We start from the raw sequence: 26,660 nt of genomic DNA, 5'->3' as shown, positions 1-26,660 counted from the left end.
TAGGAGACTCGCATACTGGCCGTCAATGTCGGGCACACGGGTGGGTTCGTGAACAATCTGAGTGAGGTAATAAGCAATGGAGAAATCGTGACAGAACCTCCCCTCATCATCGGTCTTGCTTGAGTGGGTTAACCATTCCACATTGTGAACATTGAAGTCTCCACTTATGTGAATGTTAGCTGAAGGATAAGGAGATAGGACGTGGTCAATTTTATCAGGTATGCTTTTAAAGGTAGTAACTGCGCTGTTGTGCGGGCGTTTTGGTCGATGTAACTTCCAACCTTCTTCAGGTATATCTTGAGAAATTTTCTGTTGAACTCAAGAATCTGCACAGAATTTCGAACAGGACCCTTTATTTAATTCATGGGGGCAACATGCTCTTGTTCCATCAGCCATGAATGGATAGAAGTTCTAAGTAATTTGCAGTTGTGTTTTAGGTCGCCCACACTGAGGATTGAACTTTAATCATCGGAAGAATGTCACTTTATCTACTGTATTTTCCAAGTACTTTAACCACTGTGCTATGCATCCTTGAATCCTTGCACCAGAAACGTTATTTTGTCATTTAATTTACATATGTGCTTATGGTGTATATATACACACATTTATGTAAATTATACAACTACACTGAAAAAAAAAGAGAGAGAGAGAGAGAGTCACTCTTTTTCTAAATGATCACAGAAACATTAAGAAATATTAGAGAGTGGTTGAATCAAAATAGAGTGAGAGGAGGTGAGAGAAATACATATACAGCTAAAAGAAGATCGAAATAATACGAATAACCAATCCTTATATTATTTTTAATTGGAATTAATTGAGATGAGTATTATTTATTAATTTTATTTATTGCGGACTATTATCTTAATCTTTTTCTTTACTGTTTCATGAGGTTTTGGCCAATTATTCCTTTGGCCCATGGTGCAGTTTATAGAGACGTTGAATCTCTATGGTTCCAGGTGAGAATTGTCTGAAGATAGCAGTTTCAATCCTACCCAAAGCCGGCCAAAGGCTTACTTGGTCAAAACGTGGTGAGACAACAATAACTACGGAAGGCAGTAATTACAGTGAATGCAGTCAGGAGATTCAGAGTTCCTATCCATCATGGTTACCACCTGACGAAGGCCAGAGGAATAGTTGACTGAAAGGTCGTCAAACAACTAAGAAAAAGATGAGGATAATAGTCCGCAATAAATAAAATTAAAAACCAATCTTTATCTCAGAAATTCAGAAACGTAAATCTAAGCTTCATTGTTTGGAAATTCTGCACTAAGAAATAAAAACTCTGGGATGTTTCCCCCACCCTCATTAGCAATTACTCAATAATGACGGATACTTCAAGTATAATCACAAAATAATCATTATTTCCACTGCGACTTTTGATGCATTTGGTGGGGTTCAAAGAACAATTTTCTTTTGACACGGGGAAGGTTGAAAAGTGAGGACTAGTTGATCACATAGGGAAAGAAAAAGAAACACGCTTCCCTTTATGGAACGATGGCAAAATAATTGACAGAGATGTAAGATGGAGAGTAAGACGACTTAAAGAAGCAGCACATATGCTAAAAAAAAAAAATACTAAGCAGACTGAGCATAGATATTAGAAGTATATTGCAACCTCTAATTATTAAAAAAAATTATAAACCCTCCTTAAAATTTCAATGGTAAAATAAGACTTTATTAAAGTTACCCCCTCTTGTCAACCAAATGTTTTTACACATACGAAACCACAGCAAAAGAGACACAAAACAAAAACAAAGAAAAAAAAAACTAAACAAAAACAAAACCAAAACAAAAACAAAATAAAAACAAAACAAAAACAAAACAAAAACAAAAACTAAACAAAACAAAAAAAAAAAACAAACAAAAACAAAAATTAAACAAAACAAAAACAAAACAAAAACAAAAATTAAACAAAACAAAAACAAAACAAAAACAAAAACAAAAACAAAGAAAAAACAAAACAAAAACAAAAACAAAAACAAAACAAAAACTAAACAAAAACAAAATAAAAACAAAACAAAAACAAAATAAAAACAAAACAAAAATAAAAACAAAAACAAAACAAAAACAAAATAAAAACAAAACAAAAACAAAACAAAAAAAACAAAAACAAAAAAAAAACTAAACAAAAACAAAACTAAAACAAAAACAAAATAAAAACAAAACAAAAACAAAACAAAAACAAAAACTAAACAAAAACAAAATAAAACTAAACAAAAACAAAAACAAAAAACAAACAAAACAAAAACTAAACAAAAACAAAACCAAAACAAAAACAAAATAAAAACAAAACAAGAACTAAACAAAAACAAAAACAAAATGAAGAAAAAATAAAAACAAAAACAAAACAAAAACAAAACAAAAACAAAAGCAAAACAAAAACAAAACAAAAACAAAAACAAAAACTAAACAAAACAAAAACAAAACAAAAACAAAAACAAAACAAAAACAAAACAAAAACAAAACAAAAACGAAAACAAAAACAAAAGCAAAAACAAAAACAAAAACTAAACAAAACAAAAACGAAAACTAAACAAAAACAAAATAAAAACAAAACAAAAACAAAATAAAAACAAAACAAAAACAAAACAAAAACGAAAACCAAAACAAAAGCAAAAACAAAAACAAAAACTAAACAAAACAAAAACGAAAACTAAACAAAAACAAAATAAAAACAAAACAAAAACAAAATAAAAACAAAACAAAAACAAAACAAAAATAAAAACTAAACAAAAACAAAATAAAAAAACTAAAAACTAAACCAAAACAAAAACAAAACAAAAACAAAACAAAAACAAAACAAAAACTAAACAAAACAAAAACTAAACAAAAACAAAATAAAAACTAAACAAAAACAAAATAAAAACTAAACAAAAACAAAATAAAAACAAAAACAAAAAAAACAAAAACTAAACAAAAACAAAACCAAAACCAAAACAAAATAAAAACAAAACAAAAACTAAACAAAAACAAAAACAAAACAAAAACAAAACCAAAACAAAAACAAAACAAAAACAAAACAAAATCAAAAGCAAAACAAAAACAAAACAAAAACAAAACCAAAACAAAAACAAAACAAAAACAAAACAAAATCAAAAGCAAAACAAAAACAAAACAAAAACATAAAACAAAACTAAACAAAACAAAAACAAAACAAAAACAAAAACAAGGCAAAAACAAAACAAAAACAAAAGCAAAACAAAAACGAAAACAAAAACAAAACAAAAACAAAAACAAAAACTAAACAAAACAAAAACAAAACAAAAATAAAATCAAAGCAAAAACAAAACAAAAACAAAAACAAAACAAAAACAAAAACTAAACAAAAACAAAATAAAAACAAAATAAAAACAAAACAAAAACAAAACAAAAATAAAAACAAAACAAAAACAAAATAAAAACAAAACAAAAACAAAAAAAACAAAACAGAAACTAAACAAAAACAAAACCAAAACCAAAACAAAATAAAAAAAACAAAAACAAAAACAAAAACTAAACAAAAACAAAATAAAAACTAAACAAAAACAAAATAAAAACAAAACAAAAAAAAACTAAACAAAAACAAAACCAAAACAAAAACAAAATAAAAACAAAACAAAAACTAAACAAAACAAAAACAAAATAAAAACAAAACCGAAACAAATACAAAACAAAAACCAAACAAAAACAAAAGCAAAACAAAAACAAAACAAAAACAAAAACTAAACAAAACAAAAACAAAACAAAAACGAAACAAAAAACAAAAACAAAGCAAAAACAAAACAAAAGCAAAAACAAAAACAAAACAGAAACGAAAACAAAACAAAAACAAATACACAACAAAAACAAAAACGAATCCAAGAATACAAAACCATCTACGGAGCCAGTAACTTTTCTCTTTTCTTTTCCAAGACGAAGGTCGGAGGCTACACTGACCAAAATGTTGCATAAATAACACTCAAAATGAGAACAATAGGCTGATCAAAACAAGTAATAGAAACAATTTTCATACTTGATTTCTTTTGTCGTTTGGCAGGCTGGTCATAATCAGCACATAATTATAATTAACAAAAAAGTCTATTAACAAGAGGATGTTACAGAAGTATATGTCATGATTCTGGGGCCATAACTGCCATGGATTGCAGTATTTACTTCCTTCTCACCGCACTTCACAAGATCGGAAGGTGGAGAGAGTCAAGCTAGCACCCCTAAAGAAGGGGCACTCTGGTCTTTTAAAAATTGTCTAAGCAGCCCTGTGGACATTCCCTGGTCAAGGCGCCTCAGACAGTAAACAATAAAATTACTCCACCCCAAACAAGAAGGCAAGACCTCGAAAGGTAGACCTTCTAGGATTACTCAGAATGTATGCCTTAGCCAACCAGATAAAAGGTTACTATGATATGTAATATATCCCAGGTTATGCCAGCATGTTGAAAATTGTGATTTCGCTGTGAAGGTTGGTTAGTACAACAAAAGTTTAAGGGTTAAGGCTAACGTATGTCAAACTCTGTAGTTGAGGTCGATGATAGTACCTGAAACAGTCACAGGTCGTTTGAAAGAAAACATGGAAAGAAAGAAGAAAACATGGAAAGAAAGAAAGAGGGAGAGCATGAAAGAAAGAGAGGAAGATATCTCTTGCATGTAAGTTCAATCTGATTTCCGATTTGGGGCGGAAACGATACGTCGAAGTTGGCACAAAACTGCAGCGGAAAAATAAATGCAAAAAAGCTTGAGTCAACAGTGCGAGAGATTATTCACCTGTAGACCAAATAAAGTGATATATGCCAGAAAATCGGCGACGTGTTTTCGTCTTAGATGCTCTTTACAGTTCATCGACAAGTGACGAGAAGAATCAATCACAGAAAACCAAGATAACAGAAAAAAGTTATGGTGAACTTCATCACATGTTTATGCATACACACACTTGATGTATCACGATGACATACACAGATACAGACAAAGAGACACACGTAATGAGATATACACCCAACAGACTACCCCCCCCCCCGAAATCTTACAACTAGAATAGCTCAGTTTCGAGTAGCATTTGTGTGTCTTCAATCTCAAACCAACACCAAATGAATGGTGTGAATTGCCCATATTTATTTGCTCCCTCATAAGGGCAGAGTTAGACACGAGATCGTTTTTAATGTGGGGAATATCCAGCTCCCAGAAAGGGGCACTCTGGATTAGGAGACAAATTTTAATTTCCTTAGTCTGAAAGGGTTTCCCCTTCACTGACTAAGGACAGAATTAACTTGAAACTACACTGTGAAAAATTATTTATTTCTGAAAAACACAAAAATAAATTAAGCACTAGGTCATTCCAATGTGTTGGTGATGGGGGGGGGGTCTCTGGTCATCCTTGTCACTGTACCTTTTATATGTCTATGATTTTCTTAGCTAGAATCTTCAATCACCATATTCACTCTAGGGTTTTTTTTGGGGGGGGGGGTGCTTTTAATGGCGTGAATTGCTAACGTCTCTGGGCGATTCCATTATTCTTGAAAAGGGTGGATCAGCTTACACTATAACAATTTCCTAAAACACTTTCACCAGAACAAGAAATAAAGGAAACTGACAAAAACTTTTTTTCCTGTTTTTAAAATCGAGATTTTTTTTTTTTTTATACAAAGAAGTCACTGCTTATCAAGGCCTGGAGGCCACTCGGGGATAAGTGTTAATGAGTGTTGAAACAATATCGTAGTAATCGTTAGTAGTGGAAAAGGGGACGGCTCATCAGGAACTTGTTTACGTTGGACTTAAAGCATCACCATCACCACCACTTACTCTCGGTGGCCGTGCTTAAAGACGACCATATTGTAGTCAGCAGGAAAGTAGGGAAAGGGAAGAGAGTTCCACAGGCGTGCACTTCTAAGAAAGAAGCTTTGTTCATGGACTCACCAAATCAAGAATTTTCTGGCACGTGCTGAAGCCCGACATACAATTTAGGATTCCAACTTCGTATTTCGTATTTCCCATCAAATTTTTCATATTAACACAAAATCCATTTTCAGTTAAATTATAAACGATCTGAATTGACCCTGAAACAGTACAAACAAAAATCATTATTTGGTTATTAATATTTAAAAATGCAAAAAGGTATATAAAAAAATAAATAAATAAAAGTTTAACTGCAAAACGCAATGAATGTCATTTTCAAAAATTGTAACCTACATAGTGAAGGACGCATGGAGGAGTTACTAATCTGTTTTTTTTTTTTTTGTTTGTTTTTTTTTTTACACAGTGGTCACCACTTATCAAGACCCGGAAGCCACTCAGGGATAAGGGTTATTGCAAGAACATTACGTTAGTGTGGAGATTTGATGAAGTGTTTACTTAAGGGGGCGGTTCATTAGGAATTTGTTAACGTTGGACTTGAACACATCCAAGCTGTAGTCCAGACTGTGGAGTCACTAACTTGTAAGGGTGTGAGTCAGCGTTCACCAATTAAAAATCGGGATCCATCAATTTTTAGGACCGACGTTGCAGGTGCAGAAATCTCTTGAAGTCGAAAGCAGTAGGGTATACAAGGGACCGTTAAAGGTAAATTTAACGCAGATCGCCGATTAGTGGAAGGGTGTCACCAGATCACATCCTCACGCATATAAAAAATAATAAAAATAGAAATAATTCCAGAAAATAATGACACTTGACAAAGAACTAAAAACCACTGTATTAATATGAAATAAACAACATTTATTTACGCGTCAAGAATATTAGCTGAAATCATTCCAGCGTAAGTGTTTTCTTGTAATGAGTGTTCATTATGGAGGATTAGCTAAATGAGGGTTTCGTGAGAATAGCATGGATTTAAAATCACTGATTTTTCTGTGTCCAGAGTGTCACACATGGTTTGCAATAAATGTGATTATTTTCTGAGAGCAAAAATGAACAGTCCATAATCATGAGGGCAAAAGCGTACGTGTGTTCATTACATAAAAAAAAAAAAAAAACAGTAGTTCGAAATAACATTGTTTAAAAAGGGAGAATTAAATTCCCATTCAGTATGGTAATTTTCCATGAAGATTTAGGTGCATGTGCATGGCCCGCAAATTCAAGATGGGGGGTTTTAACGCCTCTCAGTGGTGGAGTTATTCTGACATCCAGTTCTTGGGGAAACAAGAGAGAAACTAATTTGATTGTCGCGACGGTCACTACAATAGAAACTGGCAGTTCTCCCTTTCCGTAATTCGTGCCAACATTTAAGTTCAACTTGTTCTCTCAGCGGCTAATAGCCTAATCACTCGACTCGCTTAATGAAATTAACACTTCTCAATAACATGACGATCCCAATTCTCAAAATATCAAACTCTCACATCGTAATTAACACCTTTCAATAGCGTGACGATCCCAAATCTCCAAAATCAGACTCAAAAATCGTAATTAACAGTTCTCAATAACATGACGATTTCAATTCTCAAAAAGCCAGACGTTCAAATCGTAATTAACATTTCTCAATAACATGACGATTTCAATTCTCAAAAAGCCAGACTCTCAAATCGTAATTAACATTTCTCAATAATATGACGATTTCAATTCTCAAAAAGCCAGACTCTCAAATCGTAATTAACATTTCTCAATAATATGACGATTTCAATTCTCAAAAAGTCAGACTCTCAAATCGTAATTAACATTTCTCAATAACATGACGATTTCAATTCTCAAAAAGTCAAACTCTCAAATCGTAATTAACACTTTTCGATAACGTGATAATCCCAATTCTACAAAAGACAGACTCTCAAATTGTAATTTACATTTCTCAATAACATGACGATCTTGATTCTAAAAAAAAGTCCGATTTTCAAATCATAATTAACAACTTTAATTTCTATCCGAGACAGCTTATAAAAATAAAAATTGGCAGCACTTGGAGATATTCTCTTCACCGCCAAAAAAATTTACTTTTTTACTCCACAATTTGTTCTTCTTAACGCAGCCATTTCGCTCATATGCAAATTAATGATTATATATTTTTAAACTCAAATCTCAAAGTATTCGCTACAAAATTATTGCATTTCCATACTCCACAACATCCAAAAATGCATAATTGCATAATGTGATATTGGCATAATTTCGTCACGCTTATAGTTAAATAAGTTTTTTGTCGATATTTAGATTTGATGTGTTCGTCCTTTTATAGTTTAATTTTACGATAATGATCCAAAACTCGATCCCATGTCACGTCTGCATCTTTTAACAGTTTGCGATAAGCTACTGGAAAAAAGCCAATGCGATTAGTCAATTAGCAGTCAGCTTTCAGCAGACAACAAAACTGTTTATATTAATATGAAAAAAAAAAAAAAAACGTTTCTGATATTTTTCTTGGGGAAAAAATTGTTTTTGATCATAGTTGTTTCCATTAAAAAAAAAAACTTATGTTCGTCATTACAAAAAGACACTTATTTCATTGAAAGTTTTCTTACAAAAAAAGTCTTAGATACTTCCGATGAAAAAAAAACTGATTTTTGTTGATAGCTGTTTACATCTTTTCGTCTTTAAAACAAAAGAAAAAATTGAATTTCTTTAAAACATTTATTGAAAAAAATAAATTTAATATAGTTTTATTTTTAAAAAATCCAAAATATTTCTTTCTTATGCTTAAGTTTACTTAGGAATAAGAACATAAGATTTGTAGAATAAGAAAACAAGAAGTCTTCTTTTGTTAAAGTTTGGTTTACATCATTTGGAATTTATCGTCTCAGCGTTTGTGGTTTTTTTGTTTTTTTTCAGCTACTTTTCCGGTTGCTTATCGTAAACTATTGTAAGATGCAAATGCGATCTTGGGTCAGATTCTGGATCAGTATCAATTTTTCAATAATAAAAAAAATAAAATGGATTTATCACATATTGCATTCAAACTCTTAAATTATTTGTAATTCTATTTTTTTTTTTCAAAAATAAACTGCTGTTTGAATTTAGAACTGATATAAAGATTGATTATATACTAAGTTTATAATTAGGCTTAATTATAGACTGCAGTTGCTAGCACGATATTGCCCCAGCTAGAGTTATCACCCTTTTTAGTTAAATACATTTGCCACAAGGAGTCGCCTGTATGGCTCTTTCTCCAATCATGCCCTATAACTATTTTTTTTGTATTTCAAATCTAAGATAAAGAGATGCATTTTCACATGTTTCTTGTTTTATCCAAACTCACTTTAGACAAAAGCCAGTCAGAAGTATTAAGTCCATGTTGATTTCCTTCTCCTCTTCCTCCTTGTTTTGAGGTTTTTGTTTCTTTACAATAATCTGTAGAGGAATTAATACAACTTAAATGAATCAACAATGTGGTTCATACAAAGGAATTATTTAAACTTTATTCACAAAGCATCAGAAAGTGTAGCGGATTCAAAAGTTTGTTCTACGATGGGGAATTTAAAATTTAAAAATGTCTCAAATGAAATATTTTCAATGCGTGTTAAGCTACTGCTGATGCGTGCGCATGAACAGTTGAGTTTGTGTGCGTATTTTCTCCCACAAGTTGTTTTAGGTAGTGCTTACTTGACGTGGACATAGTGTGCCTTGTTTAAACTTATGTGTGCCTAGAACACAAATAGGAATAAGAATGTGTATAGGATTTGTCGAATAAGAAAGACAATAAGTCTCATTCTAACATTTAAAAACAGCTTTATCGATTATCTTTGTTAGTTTGACTTGTATAGAGAAAAGGGTTAGTCGTTGAAAAGTGTTCTTTTTTTTTTTTTTTTTAATTTTCTTCCTTTGAAGATTTTAACGCTGGGTATGGGGTAGCCAAACCAGCTGCCAACATTGCCCTGCTTTTTATTGAAACACACCGAGAGCTCTTTTTAGTATCCTCATTGTTCCCTTAAATGCAATTGTCTGGATCTATTTTGCACTTGGTTCACCAGGAATATTAGTTAGGTAGGGCTTCAGGTTCTTCTTCATAAGCCCTGTGGCACCTATAATAACTGTTGGCAACGTAGATTAAAGATTAGAACGCCTTTTGAAAGAGAAATGTGTTCATGTGTGTGTGCTGAAGTTATGGTCCAAAGCCATGATGTATTATTTGTCTCCATTAAAGTTAGTAGTAGAAACGTGTGTCACAAAAGATTAGAGACAATACTGTAAGAGAGTTCGTGTGTGCATCACATTAAAGTCCGTGTGTGAAGGTAGCCATGTTGGCTAGTCGAATCCCGAGCCCAAAGGTCGGGTGAGTTCTGTTGAGTCCCAAGAGAGAAGTTGGGAGTGACAAGTCCGTTGCATGTAGAATTGTTGCCAGTCCAAGATCTGTGAAGAAAGAGAGAGTGTGTTGCCGGTTTAACCTTTTATAAATTCGGTCACATGACTGACAGTTGGCGTCTGATTGGACAAGACAGAAAGGAAGTGTATTTAAAATCTTCACCCGCAAAAATTCGCTCCTGCTTGTGTTCGTTGCAATTCGTTTGCTACAGATTTCACGCAAATTAAATAAATTAACAAAGTAATTTGTACAAATAAATTATAGATATTTATTTACCACACAACAGAAAGTATAGCGAGTTTATACGACGGTGAAGTGAATCCAGAAATATTCCAGTTGGAACATTTTCAGCAAGTGTTAAGCTACTGCTGATGTGTGAGTATGAAAAGTGTGTGTGTGTGCGCACGCGCGTGTGTGGTGAATATTTTCTTCCACGAGTTGTTTTAGGTAGTGTTTATTTCACATGAAGAGTAGCTCATTTAAACTATATAATATTTTGTGATAACAATTTGTTGATATTGGTCGGGACTGAATTAGACTGCTCTATTCTTTCTTTGTATAGTGTGGGCATTGGCTTTAGTGCCAAATTTTTAACGATTTCTTTTTGCAGGATTTTGTGAAGATATTTTTAAAACTCTTCTGACCTTTATGTATTCATAACTGTTCTTCTGTTGCTTGACACTTTCCTATACGTATTAAAGGCTCTTTATAGCAGTCTTGCTTCTGCAAAGGTCAGAACAAAAGAGAAAGGATGTTCAAACCTATGTGGACTCTTCAATCAAGCTGGTTTTGTTAGGCAATTTGTGATCAGTTTTTTGTTTTGTAAGGCAGTTTGTGATTGGTTCTTTGTTTTGCTAAGCAGTCTATGATTGGTTCTTTGTTTTGCTAAGCAGTTTGTGATTGGTTCTTTGTTTTGTTAGGCAGTGTGTGATTGGTTCTTTCTACGATAGCTACTCGAATTTTATATCGATACAATAAAGATATTTTTAAAAACAATAGTTTTTTATCATTATTATTATTATTATTATTATTATTAATTTAGATAAAACTAGACGAATACCTTCTTTTTTTTTTTTACACGGTGGCCAAGAAGCCACCCAGGGATAAGGGTTATTGCAAGTACAGTACGTTATTGTGGAGATTTGATGAAGTGTTTACTTAAGGGGGTGATTCATTAGGAATTTGTTAACGTTGGACTTGAAGACATCCAAGTTGTAGTCAGGTTGGAAGCAGGCAGACAGAACAGATACCTGTTCCAGGAGAGGTAAAATTAATTTTCTGAAGAAAAATTAATTTTTTTTTAGATAAAATGTTATTTTATAAGCTTATACAAATAAATTAAACTGGGATAAAATCTGGATAAAATAAACACGTTTTAGATACGTTTGAAGCCAAAACAACGTATCTAATACGTATTTATTTTATTCAAACTCAACCAGCGCTTCTATCAAGGAACACAAACTCTAAAGCGATAAAATCTGTTTTTATTGTTTTTTTTGTTTTTTTTTACAAGTTTGAAGTTTATAAGAATATAAAATCACTGATAAATGATAAAAAATAAAAATACAACACAAAAAAATGAATAAAATTTAAGCAAACCTATTGTGTCCATTCTGCAAAGTGAATCTGTTTCTTGCTGAAAAATAAATAATGTGTTTTATTTTATTTTTCATGGAAATGGTTCCAGACGAGGCATGAAACCATTTGATGTAAAGAGCTAGAAAGAACGAAAGATGATTATTGAAAAACAGGAGACCTTAACCTTGAAAAGATCAAGGTCATAGGTAGGAGGAAAACAGCCAGCAAAAAGAAATCTCTACAAATCTACAGATTTTGGGAATAAGCTACTGGAATAGGAAACTATATTATAAAGAGATATCAAAACGGCAAATTTGTGAAGACCACTAGACCAATGAGTCAGACGAGTTGGAACAAAGGAAGCAGGGAAAATATCAGACAATTCATCAAATTTGTTTACATTCGACTCTTCTAGAAACATATGTAAAATGTTTGTTTTGAAACTATTATAAAATTATAAAATAATATAAATTTTGAACTTAATATGGTTAATCTATGCTTTATTTCTCTCTGATTTCATAATGGTTGGCTGTCAGTTGCACTGGATCTTAACAACAAATGGTAACTTGGGTCCAGGGTTTGAATCATACATCTGTCAAAAGAGTTATACATAATGACTCTTGGTATATAAAATTAAATATATGCATGTGTAATAGTCTTATATGTGCATTAGAATTTACTCAGATGATCAAAAGTGAAATACAGAAATGTTCAGAAATTATATATATAAAAGAATAAAAGTTTAGCTACATTCTAAGTTCTAAATATTCATTTTCTTACTAAACATTTCTTTCAGAATATTAAAACTTTGAAACATTTTTTACAGAGCTGTTTTGTCCAGCAAATACAATTATTATTATGTCAATATCTAATTTTTTTTTTTGTGCATATACTCCTAAGAAAAACAGAAATATGCAAGGCAATATAATATCAGAAAAAGAAATTTCATAGAAGGACTCAGCATCGCATATTTGTTAAAGTACTTATATACAGGGTGTTTCAAAAGTCTTGGGAACATTACAAATGCGTATATCTCATGAACTATTCCAGGTAGAAAAATGAAACTGGTGCCATAGTCTTAAATGCATAAAGATTTGATTAATCGTGTAGGATGAGCTCATACCAATTTCATTTTTCAACTCCTAATAGTTTTTGAGTTATTAAAAATCGTTATGTTCCCAAGACTTTTGAAACACCCTGTATATATATATATTTATTTCAAAACTATATATACATATTTCAAAGGCGTACCAGTAGTTTCATTGCATTGAATCAACCATAAGAGGCTGAATGGAATCAACTCAAATTCATCAGCGATTTTGAAAAGGCGAAACAACGCGAAATAAACAATCAGAAAAAAAAAAAAACACCGTTTAACGGGTGGTTGTCTTTATTGGAAGTTCCTGATTTTAAAAAGACCTTAGTAACTGATGCTAATAGATTATTATGGTTGATTCAATGCAATGAAACCACTGGTACGCCTTTAAAATGTGTATATATAGTTTGGAAATAAATATTTGTATCTTCAGCTCTCACATCCACGATCGAGCACTTTATTTGATTTTTTTCATTGCCTCCTAACACGCTCTCTCTCTCTCTCTCTCTCTCTCTATATATATATATATATATATATATATATATATGTGTGTGTGTGTGTGTGTGTGTGTGTGTGTGTGTGTGTGTGTGAGGCATTCCAAAAGTGATGCCTCCTTTTTTTTTTATTCCACCTGTATTCATCAGAGGGGATTGCAAGTTGTATTGTTATGATGCCTGAACTTATGCATTCATAGCCTAAAAATTTGATCTCTCTGTTGCAGATATTGACGGTGTGAGACTCTAAGCATGCATCAGCAGCAGAAATGCGTCATCGAATTCCTGGCAAAAGTGAATCGAGAATAGTGGCGACTATGTAGAAAAATAAATTCTGAAGCACAAAAGGTTGCTCGTTTTAATGGTAGCACTTCCATCTTCGTAGCTCTTCAACATTTTGAGTTAAAGAAAAAATAGTAGGCATTTTACTTTTGGAACAACCCTCGTATATTTATATATATGTGGAAATATGTTTCTGCAATTGTATTTCACCTTTTATCTATACCAATACTTTAATTTATGAAGCTCGATGTAATTGCAGAGTATATAACAAATAAATGAAAAAGTCTACATTCAAAACCTCAAGATGTTGACCATCTTACCGTTTATTTGTTTAAGTAAATTGGTATGCACAATTATATCGTAAACTGTGTGAAAATATGTAAGAATGTCATTATATATTATTTTTTAAATGTGATTAATATCTCGTGTGTGAAAGAGTATAAATAAATACTAGTGTTAGGACGAGTAATTGGAATCGGAATCGGGAATCGGAAAAATCGGATTATTTGACAGTATCGGAATCGGTAGCGGAATCGAAAAAATTTGTACCGATTTTTCGATGCCAAAACGCTTCTTTTGTCTTTTTTATTTGATTTTGTTTAAAGTAAAATTTTCCATTGCATTATTGATTTTAACCCATCAGTGAAGCTAAAATCGATAGTCCTTCCCCCATTAGTATATTTTTACATTTAGGAAAATATCTGCACATTTAACATGTGTGTTTCTATGGTAATTGGAGAAAAATACAACTATATAGTTAAATATTTAGAAATTTATAAAGAATCGGAATCTGTAATTGTATCGGAATTGGGAAAACTAATAAATGCATACTGTTATTTTTAAATATTTTTTTTTTTTATTCATGTTCACCCCTAACAAGGCATATCGCTACTTGGACATAAGGGGCTATTATTTGGGATCATGCCTAGGAAAGATTAACAAAATGTTGGTTTACGTTACATTTAAACTTGTTGTTTTGAGCAATGGCTCCTCACCTTGGGGTTGGGATTTAAGTGTGATGTCAACTGATACCACTAGGGGGTCTGCGTTTCCAAGTGGACCGTGGGCATTAGTCACACAATCCTTGGGTACTGTGGTGTCATATAGGTCTAGAAGTGAAGCCTGCTGGTGTTGACGATCTGGAAGGCGGTTTAGGAACATTAACTGCCTGCGTTGGGAAATGAGCAATAGAGAAGCTATAAGTGCAACCTGAGAAACGAAGCCAATTTTTACGGTGGACAGTAAAGTCACCAAACGCATGCATTCGAATGTTACTATCTAAGGAGAGTGCTGCATCTATACTATCAGAGAATGATCAAAAAACGCCATCTTTGATTTGGGAAGCAGAGGTGGAGGTAATCCATAACAATATTCAATTTCTTCAAACATAAACAGTGACATAAACACAAACATAAATAGTGGAATGGGGACAAAAATGGATGGTCAAGACTAAACTTGTTTCCTTCAATAATTACAAGAAACCTTCTCTACCACCAATAGCAATGGCCAAAGACTCTTTATCTGAAAGTACATCTTTTAAACTCCTTGGCCTAATGTTCACAGGAAACATGAGTTGGAACAATTACATTGAGAGCATTGCCAGGACCGCTGCAAAGAAGGTAGGTTCTCTCTACCATGCTAGAAAGCTACTAACGCTCGAAAGTATCCTGTACCTCTATAAGGCCACCATTCCTCCATGTATGGAGTATTGTTGTCATATTTGGGCTGGTGCATCTGCTAATAGTCTCTCACTCATAGACAAGGTTCAAAATAGAGTCGCCAACCTGATAGGTCCTGAAATGTCATCTAAGCTTCAGCCTCTGTCCCATCGACGAAATGTTGCATCCCTCTGCCTGTTCTACAAGTACTTTAACAGTGAATGCTCTGACGAATTGCAAGCACTCGTACCCTCTCGACGTAAATACCCCTGACAAACCCGACAAGCAGCTAAATCCCACCCCTTCACACTAGAGATCCCTAGATGTAAGAGAGCCTTCTACTCCAGTAGTTTCTTCCCCAGAACCGCTAGACTTTGTAATTCCCTTCCGGGTTCCTGCTTCCCCAAATGTACTGACATCCAGAAGTTCAAGTGTAACGTGAACCAACATCTTGCTGCCCAACTTCCCACATAGTACCCCTGCAGATTATGTCCTTCTTTGGTGCAATCACCATCCTCAAACACCAGACTGTAGACATGTCTGCTGGTACTGGCTTGATGATGCCTAACGTAACATCTCTATCTAACTCCTCTGTCATCTTTTTCTAATGATGAAGGACAGGAATGGATAAACGGGATCCTGGTAAATTAGTCTAGGACTGTTTCTCTTTGAGGACCACTACATGATGCTATTCTGTTATTCGAGATTGGCATGTCAGCTTTTGATATCTGATGTAGGAAGTCATGAGGGATTAACTCTAAGTCATTCAGGGCTGACTCGGATAAGTAAAATCTCGATATGCTCTCTGATATGTAAACAACTTGTCTGTTTTTTTAAGCCCAACTTTAATACGCATAAAGATTATTCCCTTAATGTGTAGTAGGTCGTCCATAATTCCACGCCATGATAGCGCCATGTAAAGTGGACCCAAAAGTCTCTTGAATCTGAGACCAATGCTATATTTATAACGGCGAATGACGCTACCATTCTCTACAGTATCCTTGAAAAATATATGATTTGGCTTTGTTTTCCGACATATCAACCCTTTCCAGGTTATTTAATGCCGAATCTGGTCATTTTGGAAAAAAGTTTGTATCCTCTAAGTTCTTCTAATCTTCACGGTGTTGCATTGGTTGTTTTATAGAGGAAACTTGTTGCTTTTGTTTTGCAGAACATGGTAGAATTTTGACAAGGGGAAACGAAAAAAAAAAAAACAATAACATCAATGTTTGGTCTATCTTAGGTCAGAAAACCGATCTCTTCAGACAGTCTGATCTGGTAGCACTAGTCCTTGAAAAAATGGGTTACAATATACAAGGTTGTTGCTAGAACAGAAGGAACAAAAAATATGATAGTAGAATAAAGAAAGACAGGTTTATTGTAATAGAGAGAACAATGAATGGATAGAAAAAGATTAGGAAGATATTATTAATCTCTGAATCAAGATAGTAGTGAATATGGTGTTCACTGAATATGGTTCTCTGTATTAGCAAGTCAACATAGTAAATAGAGATTGTAAAATATTCTATTATACAAACGAAACAACTATTTCAAAATTGAGCTTGAAAGATGAAAAAAGTCTCTTATGCAGCAATAGCAGGCAGAGGTTTGATGACGCCATGGTGATGCCCATGGCCAACTTCTTGATTGTATGTCCCAAAGATTCAAGTACAGGGTGGCCCACTTAAAAGTATCCCAGACAATGTAGTAGAGAAGAGGAAAATTCTTTTATTGTTTAAATTACCTGTAGTCTTATAAAAGATGCTGGAAGTTGACATCTATGCATTTCTGGGTACGTTTAACAATGTTTGCAGATACTGCCTACAGATCTTCTCTGGTGATTCTCCTAATAGTGTTGGTAATGTTCTCCTTTAGTTGATGTAGATTGTGAGGACTATTTACAGAAACATCTTGTTTTAACGCTCCCCAAAGATAAAAATCACATGATGAAAGTCCGGGGAACGTGATGGCCATAACCCTTTGCTTATTGTTCTCTCTTCTGTAAACATGTCATGAACTCGTGTCAGTAATCTGTGAGACGTGTGGCATGTAGCGCCATCTTGTTGGAAAAAGAATTGCATTTTGTTTTGTGGTGTCAGTTGGTCGGTAAGAGAAAGATTAGAAAGATTGGGCTACTTTTAAGTGGGCAGCTTAATCTGAAAAGAAAATTGATTAGAGAAAGATTAGATAAAGTTGGGCTACTTTTAAGTGGGCCACCCTGTATGTCCTAGTATTGAGAATTATTATGAGAAAGGGAGATAGTTTGAATATAATTGGATACCCCACCACCACCACCACCACCACCAATTTGAATGCTCGAAGACAGTGTATCATCGCACCCACTCACTCTGGACGCATGCAAATGAAAAGGGTGTGAAATTGTGTTAGAAAGAGGGGGAAAGACAGATAAAGGGAGGGAAAAGATAAGGGGAAAGAAAGAGAGAGTGAGAAAAGGGAGCGGGAAAGAGAGAGAGAGAGAGAGAGGGAAAAGGGGAAGAAAGAGGGCAGAAAAGAGGGAAAGAAAAAGAAAGAAAAGAGGAAAGAGAGAGAAAAGGGGGGAAATAGAAAACTAGAGGGAATAGTGGGATTGAGGGAGAAAGAGAAGGAAGAGGAGAGAAACAGGGAAGAGAAAGAAAGAAGAGAGAGAGAGGGGGGGGAGAGGAAAAAGAGCGAGAGAGAAATAGAGGAAAAGAGAAAGAGAGCAAAGAGGGTAAAGAGAGAGAGAGAAAAGTGGGGGAAAGAGAGAGAGAGAGAAGGAAGGGGAGAGAGAGGGATAAGAGGAAGAAAGAGAGAGAGGGGTAATGGGAGAGAGAGAGTGGGAATGGGAGAGAGAAGGGAAAATAGAGTAACAGAGAAAATAGGGGAAAAGAGCAAAGAGGGAGAAAGAAAGAAAGAGAGAGAGAGAGAGAGAGAAGATGAAAAAAGAGAGAAAAGAGGGGGAAAATAAATAAAGAGTAAAGAAGGGAAGGGAATAATGGAAAAAGAGAGAAAAGGAAGAATGGAAACGAGAGGGAAGAGAGAGAGGCGAGAGTATGATAGAGAGAAAGAAGAGAGAGTATGGTAGAGAAAGAAGGGAACGCGAGAGGAGGGGTAAGAGGAGGTAAAGAGAGAGGGATGAGGGTGCAACTTGACCAAAACAGAAACAAAAAAACATATAGTGTTTGTTGTTTGTCCTTGACAATTAGCATCCATGATTCGCAGAGTGATTGAAAACGAAACTCCAGCGTTGTCAAGTAAATAATTAAAACAGCAAACGATTCCTTTATCTTCAGAAGATAGGGAGGAAGGAACGAGAGAATGGAAGGGGAACTGAAATCCTGGCTGCAAGTGACACACTGCCTAGGCAACAGGTATCTGTGTAAATAACTTCTTTAACGAGAAATCAGAGAGTGAAATCTCCTTGCCGATATCTGTAACTTAAGCCGGCACTTAAAGCCATGTCATTGTAGGTCAAGTTGAAAAATAGACATTTTGACTGATTTTTATTCAAACTATTCGCTTCTTCTTCGTTATTGTAGCGAAATTCGAAAATTTGAAATATTGAAGTTCAAATAAAAACCAATGGTACCTACTGAATTGTCTTGTCACAGTAATGTACATATCCAAACATTACGAAAAACGATAAGATCGAAAATTAATTATTAATGAAAATAGTTTTCGAAAACAATTAGCGAAAATTGAGTTTTATATATAAAAAAAAAAAACAAAGAGTTCTAGTTGTAACAAAAGGGAGATAAATATTTTCTGAAAACTGAAAATTGTTGGCCAATTTAGCAAAATTTAATTTTTGCTAATTGTCTCTGAAAACTGTTTTCATAAATAATTAATTTTCTACCTTATCGTTTTTCGTAATTTTTGGATATTTTCATTACTGCGACATGACAATTCAGTAGATACCATTGGTTTCACTTTAAATTCAATATTTCATTTTTCGAATTTCGATACGATAACGAAGAAGAACTAACTATTCTTCATCTATCTATCTATATCAGGAGTTTCAACCGAGGTCCACATGGACTCTAAGGGTCCATGGAATATTTCCGGGGGGGGGGGAGGCTACAGGCGAAATATAACAAATTGGGAGTCCAAAATGATGTTTTGGTGGTCCATGAAGAAAACCAACTCATAATGGTTTTTATTATTAAAAATTTCATTTTGATTGTAATTTTGATTTGACATGAAAAAAAAACTGAAGTAGACATTCAAACGAATTTGAATGTAATTTGTGCTGTTTTTTATTTTATTTTTCTAAGACACACACACATTAAAATTTATAAATTCATTTGCGCGGGAATTGCAACATTCACCCACTTGGGTCTAAAAGGAGGACGCTTGAGAAATGGCCGATGTAGTTGAAAGTATGTTTTTTTTTTGGGGGGGGGGGTCGTAAAAAATATGAATTTTTTACCAATCAGGGCCCGATTTAAGAACTTATTTTTTGGCAAGCCTCTGGGAGCCTCTAAAGAAATATAAAAATGCAAGAAGAACTTCTCGTCAGAGAGGGACAACAGACACCAACAGGAACGCTCGCCAGCGAAATTCAGTAGCTGAGATGACAGCTTGTCTCGCACGTCAAGGAACATTGCTTGACTCTCTCTTTCTCTCACTTCGTCACAACACGTAGTCGGACGCTTTCTCTCGCACTCTCAAGTCGTCACTTTCTTCCTCCCGCCCTTCTTTCATACAGGTTGCTACCTTTGCGCACACACAAAAAAGTAATTTCTTTTCTTTTTTTACGAAAATAAACAAAAGTTTATTTTACATTATTTGGTGGTGTATTTCTTTTTATTTATTTGTTTCGAGGGGTGGGGACTTATGCAATTCCTCAACAATTTTCTAGATTTCAAAAAATTTACATAAAATTGCCCTGAAGAAATAAACAAAAAAAAAAAAAGGAAAGAAAAAAGTGATAGGAGCTTGTTTTAAATATGTGTCTCAGACAGTCGGTTCTTTTCGGAGTACTAATCTCCTTAGGGAATTTCAATACAATAACAAAGAACTAACTATTTGTAATCTATCTATCTATATCAGGGGTTCTCAACCGGGTCCACAAATTGAGAGTTCAACATGATATTTTGGTGGTCCATGAAGAAAACCAATTCATAATGGTTTTTATTATTAAAAATTTAATTTCGACTGTAATTTTGGTTTGACTTGAAAAAAGCTGAAGTATACATTCAAACGAACTTGAATTTATTTTCTAGATTTCAAAAAATTTGCATCATAAAATTACCCTGAAGAAATAAAAATTAAAAAAAAGAAAAAAGTAATAGGAGCTTGTTTTAAATATGTGTCTTTTCGTATTATCCTTGTCTGCTTGACGTTCGCTCTTCCATACTAATTTCGTTAGGGAATTTCTTCCAGAAATACTTCTATCTGTCAAACCCTTCTAGGAGACAATCTATTAAAATGTCGAATTAATCCAAGCAGTTCATATCAGTTTAACATTGAACTTCATCGTGGAAAGGTAAGAGACATTAAAAGTTTCTAGTATTCTTTCGCATTTGTTTTTAATTTCTGCATGTCAATAATGAAAAAATTATTTCCCAGTATAAAAGCATAAAAAGACTGAAGAAAAAAATGGCTAATTTTTTTTTTCCTGTTTTGATACAAATTTTAAATATCAATTCATATGTTGGCAATTATCTGATATAATTATCAGCTTTGGGGAAGTTAAAAATGTCAATGGTGATCCTAATGATAATAAAGAATGGCTTGTATATATATATATTTTTTTTTCAGTCATTCAAGTTATTCTAACTATAACATTTCTATTTACCAGTTTTACCTCAAACATTTACCATGCACTCTGTTTATAAATGTCTGTTATATTTGTCGAAAAATGTATAAAAATAAATACCAATATATGTACAGTTAGATATTATGAACTGCAATAATCTACTGGTGTGCAAATCCAGTGATTATCTGTTTTACAAAATATTATTGGATTTAATATTTTATATAAGAATATCCCAGCTAAATATAATTGCTCAATATACTAGATAGAGCAAATATATTTTACTAAACTCATGGGTTAAGGAAATATATTTTACTATACTGTATTCTTTGTCTTGTTGGAATTTTTTTTGTACCAATAATGGTGCAACCCCCCTGTTTACATTTATTATTGTTTATCTGGTTCTTATATATGATTTTTTGTATTTTGTATCCATTATGATTTTTAGTTTCGTATATTTTGGGTTTGTACGAAACTCCCTTTAATTTGGAGAAAAGGGAAATGCTAGCTCTGTAATGACGTCACGAGCTCAGCGCGTATTTCGTTCTCTTTTGAAATTCTGCTGTTGTGGAGAGTGAACGTGTTCATTGCCAGGCGCTGAAAATGGAATTTTGATGAGCCCTCCTTCAAAGAAGCAAACCCGGCAAGAAATTAATACCCGGCTGTGACGAGACAGGTTTCTGGAAATTAACTACGTGGCTGCGGTCCTGCACGAATTTATTTTATTATTATTTTACAAGGAGTGGAATTTAAAGAAAATACCTTTTACGTGACAAGGTATTATGAAATTTCCTATCCGGACAAGCAACGAGGTCTTGCTCTTGTAATACATGTGTGTCTACGGTTTTCATGCAAGGAAAATTCTAAAAGAACTTTAAACAAAAAAAAAGAAAAAGGCACGTGCCTAACAGGCTTTCTATTGTGAGTACACTCCTAAAATTAACTTCATATGCGAGTGTGATTGGGAGATACTACTATTTTGTATATTCTTGTTGTATTCATTAATGGATACACACAACTTCTTTATAAGAACCAGTAGTGTTGTTATTTTTCTTTACATGTTACTTTTTTCATGTTACATTGGCGTTAAGTTTAATGCCCGCAAAGGGAAAAATTTGCAACTTATTGTAAATAAAGTTTCTTCTTCGTTTTAAAGCAAGACAGTTATATTTCATTCCTTACCCCTTCCCCCTCTTTTGTTTCATGCTTTTTTTCAGCTTAGTTACTTTAGCGTCGAATTTATCTGGAAGGAAGATAAATTCCGACACTCTTGCATACAATAAAATTTCTATATTTGAAATTTAACTTTTTCAAATCACAAATTTTAAATTTCTAAATTATGATATATATATATGTGTGTGTGTGTGTGTGGATGAGGCTTGTAATCACGTGCTCCCCTCAAAAGCGCCTTAAGTTAACCACAAAAAACACATGCCATGAGTAGAGGGAGCAAAAAAAAAAAATACGGAGGCAGAAGTGAAACAAGTTTCAACACACAACTTTATCTGCCATACGTGTGTCAGTCTGTGCAAGTCAAATGTTGGCCTGAAAAGTCATCTTTGGGCCCATGGACATGGTTTGGATATCACTGACGATTAAACTGAAAACTATGATTAGGTTGGTGGGGAGCATTGGGATGGCTAACGTCTGTGTGTGTGTGTGTGTGTGTGTGTGTGTGTGTGTGTGTGTGTGTGTGTGTGTGTGTGTGTGTGTGTGTGTGTGTGTGTTGCAGACACCCCATGGTTACTCCAAGTAAATAGAAGTGCAGTACTCCGTTGAATACTTATCTTACGGATTTATTCCAACACCATGTAATAAAACGAAACCAATGTGTCTCATATGTATGGAAGTACTTTCAAATGATAGCATGAAACCTTGTAAACTAAAATCTGTCTACAAAAGAAGCACACAGGAAAGAAAGATAAACTAGAAGAATATTTTAAAAAGAAAACTTGATGATTTCCAAGCTAGGAAAACAGTTTTTATAAAGGAGTCACCACTTATCAAGGCCCGGAGGCCACTCAAGGATAAGGGTTAATGAGTGTACAGTGGTCAAGGGGAACATGTCAGTCATCGTTAGTAGTGGAAATTTGGTAAATTGGATCACCTAAGGGGATTGCTCATCAAGAATTTGTTCACATTGGACTTGAAGACAACCACATTGTAGTCAGTTGAAAAGCAGGAAAACGGAACAGAGTTCCACAGGTATGCAGTTCTAAGAAAGAGGCTTTGTTTAATGTTTTATATTAGTTTTATATTATGCTTAGTGTTTAATAACGAAGTGAGTAAAATGTGCGATAATTTACTGGCATGAAATATGAAATTAGCAAAATAATAACAAAGGTAGATTAACCCCATAATGTTGGTGAAAGAGTAATTCTACCAGAAGTGTCTGTTATAATTTCGTCAGTTATGAAACAAAATTCAAGTGAAATTACTAATTCCATCCCATTAAGCAATTTTGCATCACAACGCGTTGATGAAATGTCAGAGGATGCAGAAAAACAATTGATAGCCCATTTGTAAGTGAAACAGTTTGCTCTTCAACTTGATGAATCCACTTTTAGAGAGAACGAGGCCATTTTATTAGGGGATTTAACAGTGATGAAGAACCCAAAGAGTAAATGCACTTTGCTGAAAGTCTTGTGACAGACATAAAAAGTGAAACAATTTTTAATGAATTTGTTACTTATTTCCAGGAAAACAATATTCCACTCAAAAATATAATCGCTTATGCTACTGATGGTACACCTTTCGATGACAAGCAGATATAAACGTTTTATTGCATACTTAAAAAAAAAAAAAAAAAGCTGTGCCGGAAGTATTTTGTATTCACTGCGTGATACACTGTCAACATTTAGTAGCAAAGAAAATAAGTGCATGTCTTCACGATGCCCTTACCGGCGTAATACGAGTAATTAACCATATTAAATTAAATTCTCTCTGAGATCGCCATTTCCATGAATTATGTAAGCAAAATGGAGAAGAGTTAGAGCAGCTTGTATTACATACAGAGGTGATATGGCTATCAAAGAAGAATTGTCTTCAGTGTTTCATTGCACATTGGGAATCTATTTTTCCTTTCCAATTATTTTATTCACGTTCACCCCTAACAATGCCTACCACCACTTAGATACAAGGGGCTACTATTTGAGACCATGTCTAGGAAAGATTGACAAGATGTTAGTTTACGTTACATTTAAACTTCTGCATATCAGTACTGTCAGGAAAGCAGGTAGCAGGAAGGGAATTCCAAAGTCTAGCTGTTCAAGGGAAGAAACTATTAGAGTAGAAAGCTTTCTGACATTTAAGTGAAGGGGTGAGATTTTGTTGCTAAGCCGGTTTGTTGGGGATATGTATGTTGAGGGGGGCACAAATGCAACGAATTCATCAGAATCAGAGCACATTCCATTAAGATATTTGTAAAACGGGCACAGAGATGCAACATTGCAGCGATGGGACAGGGTTGGAGCTTAGTTAACAAAGTGGGACCGATTAGATTGAAAACTCTTTTTTGGACCTTACCCAAAAGGGATAGTTTAAGCTTTAGCTTTTTTGTGTTTAACCCTGCACTCGTTTGGAATCAAGTAAATAGAGACAATAGAAAATAAACTTTATGCAGTCCAGATTGATCTGCCTAGGAATCAATTTCTGACTGCAGATAAAAAGCTCAATATTTAAAAATATTAAATAGAGCCTATAAATTAAAAAAAATTTTTTTTTTTTTTTTTACAAAGGGGGGTTACCACTTATCAAGGCCGGAAGCCACTCGAGGATAAGAGTTATTGTGTGTACAGTAGTCAATGGGATAATTTCTTAGAAATCATAAGTACAGGGTGATCCCCCTCCCAAAAAAAAAAAAACGGGCCCCAACTCTAATTAGCACCTATTTCTTAGTGTTTTGTCCGAATGAAATGAAACTTTGGCCATAACTAGTTTATCATATTCAAAACATCACATCAAAACACTAGGGTCTTTGGCCTTTTTTTCTCTGTTCTACAGCATATGTTCTAGATGGCCTCCATTTAGCTTTTGTTTTTTTGGGGGGGTCACCCTGTAGTGTTACGTAGTGTTATTATTACACTGATGAATGTATGTTCTTTTGTTTCCATGTTAAGAAGGATAAGAGTCTTAAGAGTGTTCATGGAAGTAAGAGATCTTTGAGGTTCATGTGTGTGATCATGTTGTGAGATATGGAGACATTAACAGGTGTATATAAAGAGAGAGATTGAGAGTTTATAATTGAGAGAGAGTACATATAATTACACTTTGAGAGGGGATTTAATATATAGATAGATAGACCGATAGGTTGGCATTTATGCCGATAGATTGAGAGGTTGGCATTTATGCTTTGACAGTTTGTATGAACGGGAGTGTTTATATAACATAAATAGAATGACACATACTTTCTAAACATATATTTTTTAGATGATGAATTTCGGATAGTTCTTATATATAAATTGACAATACCTTTTTCATGTAATGATGGACACAGGAGAGGGCAGATATAAAAACATGATGAGCATTTATTCTTCCACTTGACCGGTCAATGGCTTGCATCCAGGAATTCAAAGTTTCTTCTTACATTTTCTTTTTCTGTTTAAAACCCTCTCGCTTCTAGATGGGCCAAGATTCGAACTGGTCAGACTCTCGTCTGACTCTCTGACTGTCTGCCTCCCTTCTGACGTCTCTTCCTAACTAACTAACTAACTCTCACTTCCTATATTGAGAAATCCATACATGTCTGGCCAACGTGACCACAACTCACGTGCCATCAACACGCGCAACCTGCACACTTCGAAACATTCTGATTTCCCATTTTCCTTTGTTGTTCTCACAAAGGAATTCAACATACATATCTAACTCATTTAACCCATTTTTTATTATCCAACATTCTTTCTACAATGAATAGATTCCAGCCAAAATTATATTTATTATTTATTTTATCAGAATCAACAATTTACTGGACATTCCATTTAAAACCTATTGTTCTTTAAAACTTATCTCCAGGGTTCGATTCCCGTTTTCTCTAATTTTATTTTCATTTACTAATTCTCTTTATTTTTACTTACATGAAAAAGGCGACAAGCATTTTTCATGTAACAGTAGTAGAAATTTGATAAATTGGATTATTTAATGGGACAGTTCATCAAGAATTTGTTTACGTTGGACTTGAAGACAACCAAATTGTAGTCAGTTGGAAAACAGACTAACGGAAGAGAGCTCTCAGAAGTCAAGCCTCCCCCCCCTTCCTAGAACTAACACTTGATATCTCTTTATGAGATTACATAGATATTTGAATATTCTGTTGAAGTTCTCCTTTACTTCTTAAACACTCAATTTAACTTTCCTCTCCCCAATTGACCATTTAAATATGTTATAGTGTATCTTTCTTGTGGTCTCTTGGTCTCACTGGACAAGATTTCATCTAGTCTGATGGAGTATCCAGCTTCGTGTCGTTACTTGAGTTTACATCACTCGTACAAGTGTCGGCAGTGAAATATTTTCTTACTAAACAGAAAAACAAATCAAATACGAGTAGAGATAGTTATCTTGACCATATTTATTTCAAAATTAGAGCATTATCTCTGCCAAGTCGAGTTAATAACTATGTTTGTTTTTGTGCATGATA

The 26,660-nt window shown here is 33.8% G+C and overlaps 1 protein-coding gene across 2 annotated transcripts in view; it reads right to left on the bottom strand.

Moving 5' to 3' along the window:
• LOC145252516 (uncharacterized) overlaps nucleotides 1-26,660 on the bottom strand; it is a 49,313-nt gene that overhangs the window by 12,786 nt on the left and 9,867 nt on the right. Inside the window, exon 2 of one of the 2 annotated variants that reach the window (XM_080112063.1) lies at nucleotides 5,884-6,023. In XM_080112063.1, the coding sequence (XP_079968189.1) occupies nucleotides 5,884-5,973 (90 nt within the window). In that variant the 5' untranslated portion in view covers nucleotides 5,974-6,023. Of the gene's footprint in view, nucleotides 1-5,883; nucleotides 6,103-26,660 lie in introns of those variants that run through there. The other variant, XM_080112062.1, reaches the window with a different exon arrangement.

The sequence above is a fragment of the Euprymna scolopes genome, chromosome 29 (genome assembly GCF_053919585.1).
Source record: "Euprymna scolopes isolate OS-2025 chromosome 29, ASM5391958v1, whole genome shotgun sequence".
Taxonomy (NCBI): domain Eukaryota; kingdom Metazoa; phylum Mollusca; class Cephalopoda; order Sepiida; family Sepiolidae; genus Euprymna; species Euprymna scolopes.
Note: the sequence above shows the minus strand (reverse complement) of the source record. Positions and strands in the feature narration are given on the sequence as shown.